This window comes from Hyla sarda, unplaced genomic scaffold, assembly GCF_029499605.1.
Source record: "Hyla sarda isolate aHylSar1 unplaced genomic scaffold, aHylSar1.hap1 scaffold_746, whole genome shotgun sequence".
NCBI lineage: Eukaryota > Metazoa > Chordata > Amphibia > Anura > Hylidae > Hyla > Hyla sarda.
In genome coordinates this window covers 41608-61190 of record NW_026610769.1, presented here as the reverse complement: position 1 = coordinate 61190, position 19583 = coordinate 41608, and the positions used below count along the sequence as shown (strand labels likewise).

Below are 19583 nucleotides of genomic sequence, written 5' to 3'. Positions count from 1 at the left end.
TATATAGATCCATGACCAAGAGCCTGCTTCCTCATCCACATGGATACAGGACCTAGAACCCACCTCCTCTATATAGACATATGACTTAAACCCTTCTATATAGATCCATGACCTAGAAACGGCCTCCTCTACATAGATCCATAACCTAGAACTGAACCTTCCACCTCCCCAATAGAGAACCATACCTAGAACCTACCACCTCCTCTGTAGAGATCTATTACCTGCTTCCTCTATAGAGATCCATGACCTAGACGGAGCCCGCTTCCTCATCCATAAAGATACATGACCTGACACTCTCTCCCCTAGACAGATACAGAACTCGGAACCTGCCTCTTTACAAATCCATGACCTAGAACCGGCTCAATCCTCTATACAGATAAGTGACCTAGAACCTGTTTCTTCCTCTATACGGATACATCACGTAAAACCTGACACTTCCTTTATATGGATACATAACCCGGCACCTGTATCAGTCTCAATATGGATCCATAATCCAGAAACTGCCTATTCCTCTTATTTGCAAAATAAACACAAATACTAGAACCTGTCGTCATTTCTGTATGGAATCAGAAAGTTGCTTAACCTAGAACCTAGAGAAATCTAGAACCAGTCTTCTACTTTATATAAATCTATAGTAATGCACTAAATCCATCTTATCCTCTATATTGATGCCCGTCCCCTTATTACTGCAAATAATCTAAACCCAGTCTGTTTTTTTCCTAGCTTAGTGTTTCCCAACCTGTGTGTCTCCAGCTGTTGCAAAACAACAACTTCCAGCATGCTGTCCGGGCACGCTGGGAGCTGTAATTTTGCAACAGCTGGAGGCACACTGATTGGGAAATACCATCATAGAAGTATGGCCATCACATACATCATCCTATCTCCTCTGTACAGATACTTGACGCAGAACCTTTCTCTTCCAGTACTACCTACCTAACCTGGAACCGTTCACTGTCAGCTACAGATACCTGACCTGCTTTACAGATACACGTCTAATCTAGAACCTTTATATTATCATAAAATATTCCTCCTCTATTAGGTTTCCTCTCCAGCCCCTACCCTGCACAGATACCTGACCTAGAACGTTCCTATTAGAGATACTGTGATACATGCTAAGCTCCATATGTGCAGCACATATATGGGGAACGCTGTATACAGGGAATATGTGCAGGATATATATATATATATATATGGAGGACGCTGTATACAGGGAATATGTGCAGGATATATATATATATATATATATATATATATATATATATGGGGAACGCTGTATACAGGGAATATGTGCAGGATATATATATATATATATATATATATATATATATATATATGGGGAACGCTGTATACAGGGAATATGTGCAGGATATATATATATATATATGGAGGACGCTGTATACAGGGAATATGTGCAGGATATATATATATATATATATATATATATATATATATGGGGAACGCTGTATACAGGGAATATGTGCAGGATATATATATATATATATATATATATATATATGGGGAACGCTGTATACAGGGAATATGTGCAGGATATATATATATATATATATATATATATATATATATGGAGGACGCTGTATACAGGGAATATGTGCAGTATATATATATATATATATGGAGGACGCTGTATATAGGGAATATGTGCAGTATATATATATATATATATATGGAGAACGCTGTATATAGGGAATATGTGCAGGATATATATATATATGGAGGACACTGTATATAGGGAATATGTGCAGTATATATATATGGAGGACGCTGTATATAGGGGATATGTGCAGTATATATATATATGGAGGACGCTGTATATAGGGAATATGTGCAGGATATATATATATATGGAGGACACTGTATACAGGGAATATGTGCAGGATATATATATATATATATATATATATATATATATATATATGGAGGACGCTGTATATAGGGAATATGTGCAGGATATATATATATATATGGTGGACGCTGTATACAGGGAATATGTGCAGGATATATATATATATATGGGGAACGCTGTATACAGGGAATATGTGCAGTATATATATATATGGAGGACGCTGTATACAGGGAATATGTGCAGGATATATAAATATATATACAGGGGATATGTGCAGTGTATATATATATATGGAGGACGCTGTATATAGGGGATATGTGCAGTGTATATATATGGAGGACGCTGTATACAGGGGATATGTGCAGTATATATATATATATATATATATACATACAGGGGATATATGCAGTATATATATGGAGGACGCTGTATATAGGGGATATGTGCAGTATATATATGGAGGACACTGTATATAGGGGATATGTGCAGTATATATATATATGGAGGACGCTGTATATAGGGTATATGTGCAGTGTATATATATATATATATATATATATATATATATATATATATGGAGGACACTGTATATAAGGGATATGTGCAGTATATATATGGAGGACACTGTATATAAGGGATATGTGCAGTATATATATATGGAGGACACTGTATACAGGGAATATGTGCAGTATATTTATATATGGAGGACGCTGTATATAGGGTATATGTGCAGTATATATATATGGAGGACACTGTATACAGGGAATATGTGCAGTATATATATATATGGAGGACACTGTATATCGGGAATATGTGCAGTATATATATATATGGAGGACGCTGTATATAGGGTATATGTGCAGTGTATATATATATGGAGGACACTATATATAAGGGATATGTGCAGTGTATATATATGGAGGACGCTGTATATAGGGAATATGTGCAGTATATATATATATGGAGGACGCTGTATATAGGGAATATGTGCAGTATATATATATATATGGAGGATGCTGTATATAGGGTATATGTGCAGTGTATATATATATGGAGGACACTATATATAAGGGATATGTGCAGTGTATATATATGGAGGACGCTGTATATAGGGAATATGTGCAGTATATATATATATATATATATATATATATATATATGGAGGACGCTGTATATAGGGAATATGTGCAGTATATATATATATATGGAGGACGCTGATATATAGGGTATATGTGCAGTGTATATATATATGGAGGACACTGTATATAAGGGATATGTGCAGTATATATATGGAGGACACTGTATATAAGGGATATGTGCAGTATATATATATATATGGAGGACACTGTATACAGGGAATATGTGCAGTATATATATGGAGGACACTGTATATAAGGGATATGTGCAGTATATATATATATATGGAGGACACTGTATATAGGGAATATGTGCAGTATATATATATGGAGGACGCTGTATACAGGGAATATGTGCAGTATATATATATATATGGAGGACACTGTATATAGGGGATATGTGCAGTATATATATGGAGGACGCTGTATATAGGGGATATGTGCAGTATATATATGGAGGACGCTGTATATAGGGGATATGTGCAGTATATATATGGAGGACACTGTATATAAGGGATATGTGCAGTATATATATATGGAGGACACTGTATATAAGGGATATGTGCAGTATATATATATACAGGGGTACGTTCAGGAATGTCACTCACCCTGATAGTGTTTTGCTGTCTTCAGATCATCACATTTGCAGGATTTTCAGTCCCGTGTGCAGCAGCTAATACTGTTCCCCTCCCCTTCTCTGCAGAACGCATCCCCCTCCCCTCTACAGCCACTACTACCTACAGCTCCTATCTGCCTCCATAGATATCAGCGCAGACATGGCGGCCATATATACCCCATCACCTCCACTCCTAGTATCCATACACTGTGTGACCCTGCTGCACATATCCCCTTATATGTAATCTAATGCATTGTACCGTATATAACACATTCACTCTCTCCTGTATACAGCAGTGTCCCTGTGACTCTCCTGCTGATGCAAAACTACAACTCCCATCAGGCAAAGACCAGCTATCGGAGCATGTCAAAACTACAACTCCCATCAGGCAAAGAACGGCTATCAGAGCATGCCAAAACTACAACTCACATCAGGCAAAGACCGGCTATTGGGGCATGCCAAAACTACAACTCACATCAGGCAAAAACCCGCTATCAGGGCATGTCAAAACTACAACTCCCATCAGGAAAAACCGGCTATCAGAGCATGCCAAAACTACAACTCCCATCAGGCAAAGACCGGCTATCAGAGCATGCCAAAACTACAACTCCCATCAGGCAAAGACCGGCTATCAGAGCATGCCAAAACTACAACTCCCATCAGGCAAAGACCAGCTTTCGGAGCATGCCAAAACTACAACTCCCATCAGGAAAAGACCGGCTATCAGAGCATGCCAAAACTACAACTCCCATCAGGCAAATATCGGCTATCAGAGCATGCCAAAACTACAACTCCCATCAGGCAAAGACCGGCTATCAGAGCATGCCAAAACTACAACTCCCATCAGGCAAAGACCAGCTTTCGGAGCATGCCAAAACTACAACTCCCATCAGGAAAAGACCGGCTATCGGAGCATGTCAGTAGTTGTAGATTTGCAACAGCTGGACAAGAAATCCTGCTGTAATTTGTATGGGGGTCTGTCAGGGCATGTTGGGGGTTGTAGTAATGCAAGTTGGAAAGCCAATGATTGGGAGACACATACAAACATATGGACAAAGCATAATAGCTGTGCACCCGGCATTGCTTGGTCTTCCTACCTAAACCTTGAGGGAGAGGAAAAGAAACGCTCTTCAGGAAACTGGGAAAGCTGGGTGGCACGCATTGTGTGTGCCACCCAGCTTTCCCAGTCTCCTAAAGCCCCAGCAGTGATAGGTTGCTTGTCTTCCCGTAACACCTTACTGCCCTCTCTCTACCCCCACACTGATGTCTTCCCCCCCTTTACTCTTCTCTTAAGCCACGATAAATCTGTATTGGAGTTCTCCTTTAATAGACCCTTAAAGGGGTACTCCGGTGGAAAACTATTTCTTTTTAAATGGGGCCAGAAAGTTAAACAGATTTGTAAATTACTTCTATATAAAAATCTTAACCCTTCCAGTACTTATCAGCTGCTGTATGCTCCACAGGAAGTTGTGTAGTTCTTTCCAGTCTGACCACACTGCTCTCTGATGCCACCTCTGTCTGTGTCAGGAACTGTCCAGAGCAGGAGAGGTTTGCTATGGGGATTTGCTCCTACTCTGGACAGTTCCTGACATGGACAGAAGTGGCAGCAGAGAGCACTGTGGTCAGACTGGAAAGAACTACACAACTTCCCGTGGAGCATACAGCAGCTGATAAGTACTGGAAGGATTAAGATTTTTATATAGAATTAATTTACTAATCTGTTTAACTTTCTGGCTCCAGTTGATTTTAATAAATAGTTTTCCATTGGAGTACCCCTTTAAAGCGCTGACCCATATGACCTGATATTTCTGGGACTGCGGCCGGTTACATCATCAGGGACGTGGCGTAAAGCTGCCTTTATATGGCCGCATCTTAGTGTCTGACCTGAGGAGATCCCATCCTGATTGGTCACATCTCTCCGGCTCCTTTATAGTCAAGCTGCTCGGGTGCAGAGGGGTGTGATGCCATGGGCCAGTAGTCCTGGTCACATGACCGCGCCAAACATCTGGTCTACACATCCCTGGAGGCATCTTCTAAGTCAGTGTTTCCCAACCAGGGATGCCACCAACTGTTGCAAAACTACAACTCCCATCATGCCGGACAGCCAACGGCTGTCCGGGCATGCTGGGAGTTGTAGTTTTGCAACAGCTGGAGGTGCACTGGTTGGGGAAACACTGACCTAGGCAGTCCAGGCATGCTGGGAGTTGTAGTTTTGCAACAGCTGGAGGCGCACTGGTTGGGGAAACACTGACCTAGGCTGTCCAGGCATGCTGGGTGTTGTAGTTTTGCAACAGCTGGAGGCGCACTGGTTGGGGAAAAACTGACCTAGGCTGTCCAGGCATGCTGGGTGTTGTAGTTTTGCAACAGCTGGAGGCGCACTGGTTGGGGAAAAACTGACCTAGGCTGTCCAGGCATGCTGGGTGTTGTAGTTTTGCAACAGCTGGAGGCGCACTGGTTGGGGAAAAACTGACCTAGGCTGTCCAGGCATGCTGGGTGTTGTAGTTTTGCAACAGCTGGAGGCGCACTGGTTGGGGAAAAACTGACATAGGCTGTCCAGGCATGCTGGGTGTTGTAGTTTTGCAACAGCTGGAGGCGCACTGGTGTGGGAAAAACTGACATATGCTGTTCAGGCATGCTGGGTGTTGTAGTTTTGCAACAGCTGGAGGCACACTGGTTGGGGAAACACTGACCTAGGCTGTCCAGGCATGCTGAGAGTTGTAGTTTTGCAACAGCTGGAGGTGCACTGGTTGGGGAAACACTGACCTAGGCTGTCCAGGCATGCTGGGAGTTGTAGTTTTGCTACAGCTGGAGGTGCACTGGTGGGGTAAACACTGACCTAGACTGTCCAGTCATGCTGGGAGTTGTAGTTTTGCAACAGCTTGAGGCGCACTGGTTGGGGAAACACTGACCTAGGCTGTCCAGGCATGTTGGGAGTTGTAGTTTTGCAACAGCTGGAGGCGCACTGGTTGGGGAAACACTGACCTAGGCTGTCCAGACATGCTGGGAGTTGTAGTTTTGCAACAGCTGGAGGCACACTGGTTGGGGAAACACTGACCTAGGCTGTCCAGGCATGCTGGGAGTTGTAGTTTTGCAACAGCTGGAGGTGCACTGGTTGGGGAAACACTGACCTAGGCTGTCCAGGCATGCTGGGTGTTGTAGTTTTGCAACAGCTGGAGGCGCACTAGTGGGGGAAACACTGACCTAGGCTGTCCAGGCATGCTGGGAGTTGTAGATTTGCAACAGCTGGAGGCGCACTGGTGTGGGAAACACTGACCTAGGCTGTCCAGGCATGCTGGGAGTTGTAGATTTGCAACAGCTGGAGGCGCACTGGTTGGGGAAACACTGACCTAGGCTGTCCAGGCATGCTGGGAGTTGTAGTTTTGCAACAGCTGGAGGCGCACTGGTTGGGGAAACACTGACCTAGGCTGTCCGGGCATGCTGGGAGTTGTAGTTTTGCCACAACTGGAGGCGCACTGGTTGGGGAAACACTGACCTAGGCTGTCCAGGCATGCTGGGAGTTGTAGTTTTGCAACAGCTGGAGGCGCACTGGTTGGAGAAACACTGACCTAGGCTGTCCGGGCATGCTGGGAGTTGTAGTTTTGCCACAACTGGAGGCGCACTGGTTGGGGAAACACTGACCTAGGCTGTCGGGGCATGCTGGGAGTTGTAGTTTTGCAACAGCTGGAGGCGCACTGGTGGGGGAAACACAGACCTAGGCTGTCCAGGCATGCTGGGAGTTGTAGTTTTGCAACAGCTGGAGGCGCACTGGTTGGGGAAACACTGACCTAGGCTGTCCAGACATGCTGGGAGTTGTAGTTTTGCAACAGCTGGAGGCGCACCGTTTGGAAAACACTGTTTTAGATTCAGCCCGGAAGGATCTTCATGAATCATACAATCGCCCCCATTGATCGCTAAGACTGGGTTCACACGACGGACGTTTTGCGCTGAATTCCGCATGGAATCTTAGGTGCAAAGCATTTTGTATTGGTTTAAATAAATTCCGCCGTCATTCCTCGCGTAAACCCGAAAAAATTCCAATACAAAATGCAACACACCAAAAATTCTGTGAGGAACGTCCTTCGTGTGAACCAAGTCTAAGGGTGAAATAGAAGAGGAATCCTCGTGTAAAGATTCCACCACAGAATTTAGTTTTTTTGTGTGAAATTTGTGGGTATTGCGTCCCCTGTGTAACTGTGTTATATTTTACCTGCGCCGTCTGGTTACAACTTTTGGCCGTATTTTACAGCTTTTTGGCATCTCAATCTTTTCTACCGTTGCAGAAGATAGGAGATTTATCAAAACCCGTGTAGAGGAAGAGTGAAGCTGTTGCCCATAGCAACCAATCAGATCGCTGCTTTCAGTTTTCAGAGGCCTTTTTTTAAAATGAAAGAAGCGATCTGATTGGTTGCTATGGGCAACAGCTTCACTCTTCCTCTACACATACATTACACCATCGCGAGCATCCGTACTGCTGGCGCCGTGAAGAAAGCAGGTGACACTATGGGGGAAGTTATTAAAGGGGTACTCCGCCCCTAGACATCTTATCACCTATCCAAAGTGATCTCAGCTGTGGCACCCCAGATATCCGTCCGGTGCACGGAGCAAACTTGGATGACTGGCGATGCGAGGCGGAGACTCGTGACATCACGGCCACACCCCCTCATTGCAAGTCTATGGGAAGGGTGTTACACCCCCTCCCATAGACTTGCATCGAGGGGGCGTGGCCATGACATCACGAGCAGGGCGTGGCCATGATATCATGAACCTCCGGCGCTGCACCCAACGCTCTAAACAAACGCTGGGTGCAGCAGGGAGATCGCGGGGGTCCCCAGCGGCAGGACTCCCGCGATCAGACATCTTCGCCCCTATCCTTTGGATAATAAGATGTTTAGGGGCGGAGTACCCCTTTAAAGGGGAAAAAAAAATTCAAATCAACTGGCACCAGAAAATGATACAGATTTGTAAATTACTGCTATATAAAAATCTTAATCCTTCCAGTACTTATTAGCTTCTGTATGCTCCACAGGAAACTGTAGTTCTTTCCAGTCTGACCACAGTGCTCTCTGCTGCCACCTCTCTCCATGTCAGGAACTGTCCAGAGCAGGAGCAAATCCTCTCTGCTATACCACAGCATCTAGACGGTTAAATGGCCAGGATCTACGTCTGTGTTTCCAAACCGAGGTGCCTCCAGCTGTTGAAAAACTACAACTCCCAGCATGCCCAGACAGCCTTTGTGTGTCCAGGCATGCTGAGCGTTGTAGTTTTGCAGGTGAGCGTGCTTTCTGCTATACCACAGCATCTAGGCGGTTAAATAGACAGGATCTATGTCACTGTTTTAAAACTAGGGTGCCTTCAGGGTGTCTCCAGCTGTTGCAAAACTACTATTCCCAGCATGCCCAGACAGCCTTTGGCTGTCTGGGCATGCTGGGAGTTGTAGTTTTGCAACAAACAGGATTAGACAGATTGGTGTTTCCCAACCATTGTGCCTCCAGCTGTTGCAAAACTACAATTCCACACATGACCAGGCATGCTGGGAGTGGTAGTTTTGCAACAACCAGGATCAGTGTTTGCCAACACTGCACCTCCAGCTGTTGCAAAACTACAACTCCCCCAGCATGCCCAGACAGCCTGTGTGTGTCCAGGCATGCTGAGCGTTGTAGTTTTGCAGGTGAGCGTGCTTTCTGCTGCTATACCACAGCAATCTAGGCGGTTAAATAGACAGTATCTATGTCACTGTTTCAAAACTAGGGTGCCTTCAGCTGTGTCAAAAACTACAATTCCCAGCATGCCCAGACAGCCTTTGGCAGTCCAGGCATGCTGGGAGTTTAGTTTTGCAGGTGGGTTGGTCTCTGCTATACCACAGCATCTAGACAGTTAAATGGCCAGGATTTATGTCAGTGTTTCCAAACCGGGGTGCTCCACCCAGCTGTTGCAAAAACTACAACTCCCAGCATGCTGGTCATGCTGAGAGTTGTAGTTTTGCAACAGCTGGAGGCCCCCTGGTAGGAAAACACTGATGTGGTGAAATGTGTAGTCTTTAGGGTGCAGCCGCGCCTCATAGTCTAGAACTGTAGTAATAAAACACATCACGCCGTCACTTTGCGTAAATTTGTTTATGGTTAAATACAACACATAATTAAATAACCAAAAAGAACAGGGAGATGGTGAAGGGTCACATGACTATAGTAAAACACATGTATATATGGCGCCCGATATAGAAGCCTCTAGTGACACTTTTCGGGAATGTTCCGATCTTTCTAATATACTTTGTATCAATGCTTAACATTGTCCAAACATTTTTGTGTAACCCTGTATAGACCTATATTTCTCACAGCTGAGGGTTTGTTACAACGTTACTCGGTCTACTCCTCGTTCCTCTCGTATCTGAACGCAAATCTCTGCTACATCGAAGCAGGAAGCTACCAGGATCAGACAGGTCGGTGTAACTACAATTCCCAGCATGGCCGAACAGCTGGCAACCAGGATCAGATAGATCGGTGTTTCCCAATCAGGGTGTCTCCAGCTGTTTCAAAATTATAATACTATATAATTGTAGTTTTGCAACAACCAGATTGGTGTGCGCCTCCAACTGTTGCAAAACTACAATTCCCAGCGTGCCCAGAATAACCTTTGGGTGTTTGGGCATGCTGGGAGTTGTAGTTTTTGCAACATTTAGGATCAAATAGATCGGTGTTTCCAACCAGGGTGTCTCCAGCTGTTGCAAAACTACAATTCCCAGCATGCCCAGACAGCCTTTGGCTGTCTGGGCATGCTGGGAGTTGTAGTTTTGCAACAACCAGGATTAGACAGATCAGTGTTTCCCCAACCATTGTGCCTCCAGCTGTTGCAAAACTACAATGCCACACAACATGACCAGGCATGCTGGAGTGGTAGTTTTGCAACAACCAGGATCAGTGTTTCCCACCACTGCACCTCCAGCTGTTGCAAAACTTCAACTCCACCATGCCCAGACAGCCGAAGGTTGTCCAGGCATGCTGGGAGTTGTAGTTTTGCAACAGCTGGAGGCTCACTGGTTGGAAATGCTGATATAAAGGATTGTCTAGACAGAATAAAATTGTAACAAACCCACAGCTGTGGGAAGTATTAAGTCTATAATGGTTCTGATACATAACGTATAGAGATGAGCGAAATTACAGTAAATTCGATTCATCACAAACTTCTCGGCTCGGCAGTTGATGACTTATCCTGCGTAAATTAGTTCAGCCTTCAGGTGCTCCGGTGGCTGAAAAAGGTGGATACATTCCTAGGAGACTCTTTCCTAGGACTGTATCCACCTTTTCCAGCCCACCGGAGCACCGGAAAGCTGAACTAATTAATGCAGGAAAAGTCATCAACTGCCGAGCCGAGAAGTTCGTGACGAATCGAATTTACTGTAAGTTTGCTCACCTCTAATAACGTATATTAGACAATTGCGGAACGTTTCCTTCTACAGCTGGAGGCAACTTGTCAGTATTTCGGATACGTGGGGGAGGGGGGGGGGACTCCAGATCTTCTGTAAAGGGTTAATAAGAGGGGGTGGGGTCATAAATACAAAAATAAGGGGATCAGGTGATTGACAGCTGCAGTGTTGTATTATACATTGATCTGCGGTTCTAGCGCCCCCTCTGTCCAGTTATGGTGATAAAATCTTCTGCCGCTCCCCCTTGGCTCCTGCTGTCCGGAATATTTTAAATCCCGGGCATTTCCTCGCCAAACTTGGAGCGGTAAGCCGACTGCTTTGCCGGAATAAGAACCTGCGATAAAATAAAGACAAAGAACATTATAGGGGGAAATGTATTATTGTTTTTGCATATTTTATTTGGAGTGTTTTAAGTGATTTTGTATTTTTTTTTTGCCCTTGGAGGGGGCGTGGCTTAGGGTGCCGATGTGAATCTTTTCAATAAGGGAGGTCCCGATACCATTTAAGACTGACGATGAGTACCGTTTCTTTTTCAAGACGTTATGTCTCCAGCTGTTGCAAAATTCCCAGCATTTCCAGTAATCCCCAATTACCGATGACAGCAGAGGCGGCTCAAGACTTAGTGAAGCCTTAGGCGAAAGGTGAACATGAGGCCCTCACGGATCACTACAACTGAGATACTGTATGTCACCAGTATATATGGAACCCCCCATTAGGTAGAAGGCCCCAGTAGTAAGGTAGGGGAACCCCCCCCCCATTAGGTAGAAGGCTCCAGTAGTAAGGTAGTGACCCCCCCCCCATTAGGTAGAAGGCCCCAGTAGTAAGGTAGTGACCCCCCCCCATTAGGTAGAAGGCTCCAGTAGTAAGGTAGTGACCCCCCCCTATTAGGTAGAAGGCTCCAGTAGTAAGGTAGTGACCCCCCCCCCCCATTAGGTAGAAGGCTCCAGTAGTAAGGTAGTGACCCCCCCCCTATTAGGTAGAAGGCTCCAGTAGTAAGGTAGTGACCCCCCCTATTAGGTAGAAGGCCCCAGTAGTAAGGTAGTGACCCCCCCCCCCCTATTAGGTAGAAGGCCCTAGTAGTAAGGTAGTGACCCCCCCCTATTAGGTAGAAGGCTCCAGTAGTAAGGTAGTGCCCCCCCCATTAGTTAGAAGGCCCCAGTAGTAAGGTAGTGACCCCCCCCTATTAGGTAGAAGGCTCCAGTAGTAAGGTAGTGACCCCCCCCCCCCCTATTAGGTAGAAGGCCCCAGTAGTAAGGTAGTGACCCCCCCCTATTAGGTAGAAGGCCCCAGTAGTAAGGTAGTGACCCCCCCCCCCCCTATTAGGTAGAAGGCCCTAGTAGTAAGGTAGTGACCCCCCCCTATTAGGTAGAAGGCTCCAGTAGTAAGGTAGTGCCCCCCCCATTAGTTAGAAGGCCCCAGTAGTAAGGTAGTGACCCCCCCCTATTAAGTAGAAGGCCCTAGTAGTAAGGTAGGGGAACCCCCCCCCCCATTAGGTAGAAGGCTCCAGTAGTAAGGTAGTGACCCCCCCCTATTAGGTAGAAGGCTCCAGTAGTAAGGTAGTGACCCCCCCCCCCCCCCTATTAGGTAGAAGGCCCCAGTAGTAAGGTAGTGACCCCCCCCTATTAGGTAGAAGGCCCCAGTAGTAAGGTAGTGAACCCCCCCCCCCCCCCATTAGGTGGAAAGGGATAAGATGTCTAGGGGTGGAATACCCCTTTAATTTTCGCTGGAGTTCTTTAAGTGAAGGAAAAAAATCTATTCTGATCAAGTCCAGCTGACACAGCTGAAGTGTTCTTTACAGTGTGACACTGTTGTTCTTGTCAGGATCTGCTGGCACTTTAAAGGGGTACTCCCGGGGAAAACATGATATATATATATATTAATCAACTGGTGCCAGAAAGTTAAACAGATTTGTAAATTACTTGTATTAAAAATTCTTAATCCTTCCAGTACTTTTTAGGGGCTGTGTACTACAGAGGAAATGCTTACATTTTTGGATTTCTCTTCTGTCACGACCACAGTGCTCTCTGCTGACATCTCTGTCCATTTTAGGAACTGTCCAGAGCAGCATATGTTTGCTATGGGGATTTTCTCCTTCTCTGGACAGTTCCTAAAATGGACAGAGATGTCAGCAGAGAGCACTGTGCTCGTGACAGAAGAGAAATCCAAAAATGTAAGCATTTCCTCTGTAGTATACAGCCCCTAAAAAGTACTGGAAGGATTAAGATTTTTTTAATAGAAGTAATTTACAAATCTGTTTAACTTTCTGGCACCAGTTGATTAAATCGCTGGTTTCCAAACTGGGGACCTCCAGCTGTTGCAAAACTGCAACTCCCAGCATACCCGGACAGCCGTTGGCTGTCCGGGTATGCTGGAAGTTGTAGTTTTGCAACAGCTGGAGGCCCAAAGTGATTTATATCCTACACGAAAAACTGTCTGGCAGCGGCTTATCTCTATAACCATACTCTACCTCGTTGTGAACGTAGGCGTCACAGCTATAGCACCACACAGAGAGGTCCGAGAAACTCAGGACGATATTATGGCCGCAAGACACGCCGTGACACATCATGTGCTGCGAGACGTATCTACCGCACAGGACCTGAGGAACACAGACAAAAGGTTAGAACAGCCCTACAGGGACCCTCTAAGCTTCACCATAGACCAAAGGGGGCAGCACTTTGGTAGTTATACAGTCTCTCTCTTTTCTACACCAGTGTTTCCCAACCAGGGTGCCTCCAGCTGTTGCAAATCTACAACACCCAGCATGCCCGGCACCCCCCGCTTGGGACATAGCATTCTGGACCACCTAGCTGTCTCAGGCACAGGTTCATTCAACCTATATCGGATGACCGCGGTCCTACCGAACCCCTGATTTCCTAACTTTATATGGTTACCCAATGTCACACACAAACATGCTACAACCTTTTACCTGGACATTTGGGATGGTCGGAAACTTGGGATCAGACTATATGTGACCCATAAGTGTTATAACATAAGACCGTGGCTTTGTGATACACTTTGTTGCTGTGTGTCTTAGATAATAGCATACTCCCCTGAAGACGTCACATATTGTGACAGAAACCCGTCGGGAGTTATTCTCAACAGCAGCACCTACACGCAACGGTCGCCAGAATGGAATTGTCTATAGGAGTCTGATGATAATTGGTATTACTTCTATATAATATTCTTGGTAGTCGGTGAGATTTTAATATTTATTTAATTTTAATATTTATTTAAATTTAGGTTTTATTTTAGGTAGGATTACCCTGTTATTGATTTATTTATTTTTTGCTGGTAGTTCTTATCACCTAGTGAGGTCCCACGTAGGACCGCTACAAGACTGTGGGTTCTTATACATTTATCCTCTAGACTGGATAAACTCTTAGAGCTGTCAGAAGTATCACACCAGTACGTTCCATTCGCTGACAGCAAGCGGAGATCTTTAAAATGGCTAAAAGCTGCAAAACTTCATTACAGCTTTATTAAAGAGAACGTCACATGATCTTGTTACATTATATAATCCTCCCAGGTCACTGCCCCCATCATGATGAACCACCCCCGGCCTTTATTTTTATTATTTGTTAGTTTTCTACCTTGATATCGCTCTATATTTTCTGCTCAGTCTCAGTCAGATTCACAGACTAAGAAGGGGGCGTTCCCCAGCAGGCGTGACATCATCTGAAGCCATACAGGGGAGAACTTCCTCCCTCACTCTGCTACACACAGCCCAGAGCAGTTCAGTGTGAGATGAACTCTAATTGGATAAGGCTGCACACACCTCCTTCAGCATTTCCTCATTTTGGACTTGGGGGGGGGGGGGGGGTTATGTGCTCTGGACAAGTAGGGAGACACCTAGTGGCAGCTTTTTTTTGAACACAAATACAACAGAAAATTTCATTTTTCTTAAAGTACATTAGAAAGAATTTTTTCATTTACCATAAGGAGTGCAATAGCAAAAATTTGTTTTTATGAGAGTGACCATTTAGGGAGTCATTTTGCTTTACGATCCACTGGAGCGTGCAAGCTGGGAGGAGTCCTCAAAGGGACTAGAGGTGCCTAAATGTCGATCTTAGGGATTTTAGAGATGAGCTATGATTGGCTAAGGCTGCACACACCTCCCCTCAGCATTTCCTGATTATTTTTACTTCTACCAGGTCAGCAGGAGTCCAAAGTCTGTGCAAAAGATGGGGGGGAAATGTCCTCTGGACAAGTAGGGAGACACCTAGTGGCAGCTTTATAAACACAATAAAACATAGAAAACTAAAAAAAAATTTAAAACAAAGTACATTGAAAAGATTTTTTATTTACCATAAGGAGTGCAATAGCAAACAGTTTTAATGAGAGTGACCATTTAACATCCTTGTGACAGGCAGAATGAGATTCCTTTGTCAGAGGGGGTATCGCCATGTCTCATTTGCACCAGATTTGCCATACGCCAGTGGTCTTCAACCTGCGGACCTCCAGATGTTGCAAAACTACAACTCCCAGCATGCCCGGACAGCCGTTGGCTGTCCGGGCATGCTGGGAGTTGTAGTTTTGCAACATCTGGAGGTCCTCAGGTTGAAGACCACTGCCATACGCCCTTTCCCACCTCCCACCACATCATTTGGGCCGCCGGCCGCTCCTTACCTGGTAACATGTCAGACAGAGCCAGTTCTCCACCAGGGTGCCGCACTCTGCGCAGGGCTCCGTCACATCCGCTCCACCACAAGGCAACGCCCGTACCGACTCTAAGTGAGGACACCAGGGCAAGGGTGTTACACTAAATAACTCCCCCTGGAAACAAGAATTAGAGAATGTAAAACGCACACGTGAAGCTGAACGTTTAAAAAAAAAAAAAAAAAAAAACACATAACATACAGACCAGACATAAAGGAGGCTCCCGACTTACAGAGAATACGAGTGATGGGTCCATGTCCGCTTCATATGAGGACAAAGGATCACCCCCAGCGGCTTCTGCAGGCGACTCTGTGTACTGTAGAGAGAGAGAATGGACCCCTCTAGTGAGCGCCCCCATAAGGCAGGAGTACTGAACTGAACTGAACTGTAGCCTACACATAACGTCTGACTTGGTTCTGAATATTTGGATTAGGGCACTATGACTTCCGACAAGCCCTTACAGCAGTGTTTTCCAATCAGGGTGCCTCCAGCTGTTGCAAAACTACAACTCCAAGCCAAAGGCTGTCCAGGCTTGCTGGAAGTTGTAGTTTTGAAACAGCTGAAGGCAACATGGTAGGGAAACACTGACTTATAGATATACAGAGAGAGCTAGAGGGGAAGTGCATATCTACTATATATATAGATCCCATAGAGATAGCAGCAGCAGTATACAGATCGAGCTGGAGGGGAGGTGTATAACTACTATATATATATATAGATCCCATAGAGATAGCAGCAGCAGTATACAGAGAGAGCTGGAGGGGAGGTGTATAACTACTATATATATATTGATCCCATAGAGATAGCAGCAGCAGTATACAGATAGAGCTGGAGGGGAGGTGTATAACTACTATGTATATATATATATATATATATATATATATATATATATTGATCCCATAGAGATAGCAGCAGCAGTATACAGATAGAAACAAAAATAGAGAAACAGAAACACAGCCGCACATCCACCATTTGTATTTTGATCTATTTGCTTCTCAGCATAATTTCAATAACAGGTTGTTATTATATATTTTGATCAATAATTACAAGCCCACTCGCCACGTCAAGGCCGCTTAGTCAGAGTGGGTCCCTAACCTGACACTGGCGTAGCGCCAAGCGGCGACCACTGCCTCCGAGACACCGAGCCCACAGGGGGAATGACCCAGTGGCCAGGAACCCAACTGCTGCCCGACCAAACCCCAACACCGGGCCGCACCACCCCACAGACAAAGCATCACAGCAACAATGGCCGCCGCAGAGAACCACACCAGTGTGAACACCGACCATGTGCTCCCTGCCAGAGGGCCGGAGAATGTGAGGAGGAAACACTTATACATCTCCTGCTAATTAAAAACACCCGGGCCGAATGTGTGGAGCGGAGTGCTGGCCACGGAAGGAGGGAGACACTACAAATGTGAAACAACCAGCAGGAGACTGTATATGAGTTTCCTCCTAGCATTCTCCCAACCAGAGGCGTAGCTTGTAGCTTCTGGGCCCCGATGCCAAATCTGCAACAGGGCCCCACAATGCTAGTCTCTTATGGGGCAGATGTGCTTTGGGGTCCCCTTGAGGTGCGACTGCTACCTCTATAGCTACACCCCTGCTGGAGGCTTGGTCAGGCAGCACTGGGGCTGCCTGGCCACTGGGTTGTTCCCCCCCTAGGCATGGTGTTACAGAGGTGGTGGTCGCCACCCGACGCTACGCCAGTGTTAGGGACCCACTCTAAATAGGCGGCCTTGACGTGGCGAGTGCGCTTGTACTTTTTGATCAAAATGTATAATAACAACCTGTTAGTTGTTGAAATTATGCTGAGAAGCAAATAGATCAAACTACAAATGGTGGATGTGCGGCTGTGCTTCTCTATTTTGTAGTATACAGATAGAGCTGGAGGGGAGGTGTATAACTACTATATATCCTGATCCCATAGATATAGCAGCAGTATACAGATAGAGCTGGAGCAGAGGTGTATAACTACTATATATCCTGATCCCATAGAGATAGCAGCAGTATACAGATAGAGCTGGAGGGGAGGTGTATAACTACTATATATCCTGATCCCATAGAGATAGCAGCAGTATACAGATAAAGCGGGAGGGGAGGTGTATAACTACTATATATCCTGATCCCATAGAGATAGCAGCAGTATACAGATAAAGCGGGAGGGGAGGTGTATAACTACTATATATCCTGATCCCATAGAGATAGCAGCAGTATACAGATAAAGCGGGAGGGGAGGTGTATAGCTACTATATATATACCGATCCCATAGAGACAGTAGCACTTCACAGATAGAGCTGGAGGAGAGGTATATAACAGGTATATATATACTGATCCCATAGAGACAGCAGCAGTAAACAGGCAGAGCTGGAGGGGAGGTATATAACAGGTATATATACTGATCCCATAGAGATAGCAGCAGTAAACAGGCAGAGCTGGAGGGGAGGGGTCTGTGAGCTCACAGGAGAGATCTGATAAGTGATGATGTCATCCTGTAGTTTGACTAGTAATGCAGAGGTGCCAGTGACCTCCTGAACAACCCGTTCAGGTCCTGGTCCCTGTGATGCAGATATACTTAGGATGTACCTGTGCTCCGCCTGACTGTCTCCCCATGGAGGTCTTCTTCCTCGCTCCCCCCACTGGCTTGCTGTCAGGAGACCCGATGTCTACAGACTTTGTATCGTCTCCCAAGTGCAGGTCTCTCAGAAGCTCCTCCACCGAGCTGGTCTCCTCCGGCTTAGACCTCTCCTTCTCTGGGGTCTTGTCCGTCACCTGCAGCTCGATGACCAGCTCCAGCGATTCTCCTTCATAGGACTGATCCGGCTTTACACAACTGTCCTCGTGGTACAATCCTCCTTCCTCCTGAGATGCAGGACTGGAGAAGGACTCTTCCTTCATGGCCGTCCTTCCTCTAGGAGAGTCACCTGACATAACCAAGTCTCCACCGGGATTCTGTAATATGGAGGGGTGCTCCATACTGTCCTCTACATCCTGGATCATGGCCGTCCTTCCTCTAGGAGAGTCACCTGACATAACCAAGTCTCCTCCGGGGTTCTGTAATATGGAGGGGTGCTCCATACTGTCCTCTACATCCTGGATCATGGCCGTCCTTCCTCTAGGAGAGTCACCTGACATAACCAAGTCTCCTCCTGGGTTCTGTAATACGGAGGGGTGCTCCATACTGTCCTCTACATCCTGGATCATGGCCGTCCTTCCTCTAGGAGAGTCACCTGACATAACCAAGTCTCCTCCGGGGTTCTGTAATACGGAGGGGTGCTTCATACTGTCCTCTACATCCTGGATCATGGCCGTCCTTCCTCTAGGAGAGTCACCTGACATAACCAAGTCTCCTCCGGGGTTCTGTAATACGGAGGGGTGCTTCATACTGTCCTCTACATCCTGGATCATGGCCGTCCTTCCTCTAGGAGAGTCACCTTCTGACATAACCAAGTCTCCTCCAGGGTTCTGTAATACGGAGGGGTGCTCCATACTGTCCTCTACATCCTGGATCATGGCCGTCCTTCCTCTAGGAGAGTCACCTTCTGACATAACCAAGTCTCCTCCAGGGTTCTGTAATATGGAGGGGTGCTTCATACTGTCCTCTACATCCTGGATCATGGCCGTCCTTCCTCCAGGAGAGTCACCTTCTGCATTCTGCACAGTCATTGGTGATAGTCTCTGCTGCACACCCTCGTTCTCAGGTGTCACACCGTCTTCATGTTTCCTTGGTGTCGAGACGATCTGCCTCCCAGGACTTCTGTTTTTGGGTGATGATAATCCTGATTCCTTACTTGGCTCCGTCTTGTGTGGGGAGAACAGAAGGTCTTTTACCATCTCAGATTCTACAGCAGGTCCGGCTGAAAAGACACCATCAAATATAATGTATATCTCACC

At 45.8% G+C, this 19583-nt stretch overlaps 2 protein-coding genes across 7 annotated transcripts in view; both read right to left on the bottom strand.

Moving 5' to 3' along the window:
- LOC130345157 (LHFPL tetraspan subfamily member 3 protein-like) overlaps positions 1-3698 on the bottom strand; it is a 30079-nt gene extending 26381 nt beyond the window's left edge. For all 3 annotated transcript variants that reach the window (XR_008883915.1, XR_008883916.1, XM_056554488.1), the window contains exon 1: positions 3609-3698. The gene's annotated coding sequence lies outside the window, so the exon portion shown is untranslated. The remainder of the gene's footprint in view (positions 1-3608) is intronic.
- A 7304-nt stretch (positions 3699-11002) lies between these two features.
- The window catches only part of LOC130345158 (histone deacetylase 6-like), a 48774-nt gene continuing 40193 nt past the window's right edge, over positions 11003-19583 (bottom strand). For all 4 annotated transcript variants that reach the window (XM_056554489.1, XM_056554492.1, XM_056554491.1 and 1 more), the window contains exons 25-29: positions 18276-19546; positions 15925-16008; positions 15663-15809; positions 13504-13632; positions 11003-11370 (exon numbers count right to left, since the gene is read on the bottom strand). In XM_056554489.1, coding sequence (XP_056410464.1) covers positions 11305-11370; positions 13504-13632; positions 15663-15809; positions 15925-16008; positions 18276-19546 — 1697 coding nt within the window. In that variant the 3' untranslated portion in view covers positions 11003-11304. The remainder of the gene's footprint in view (positions 11371-13503; positions 13633-15662; positions 15810-15924; positions 16009-18275; positions 19547-19583) is intronic.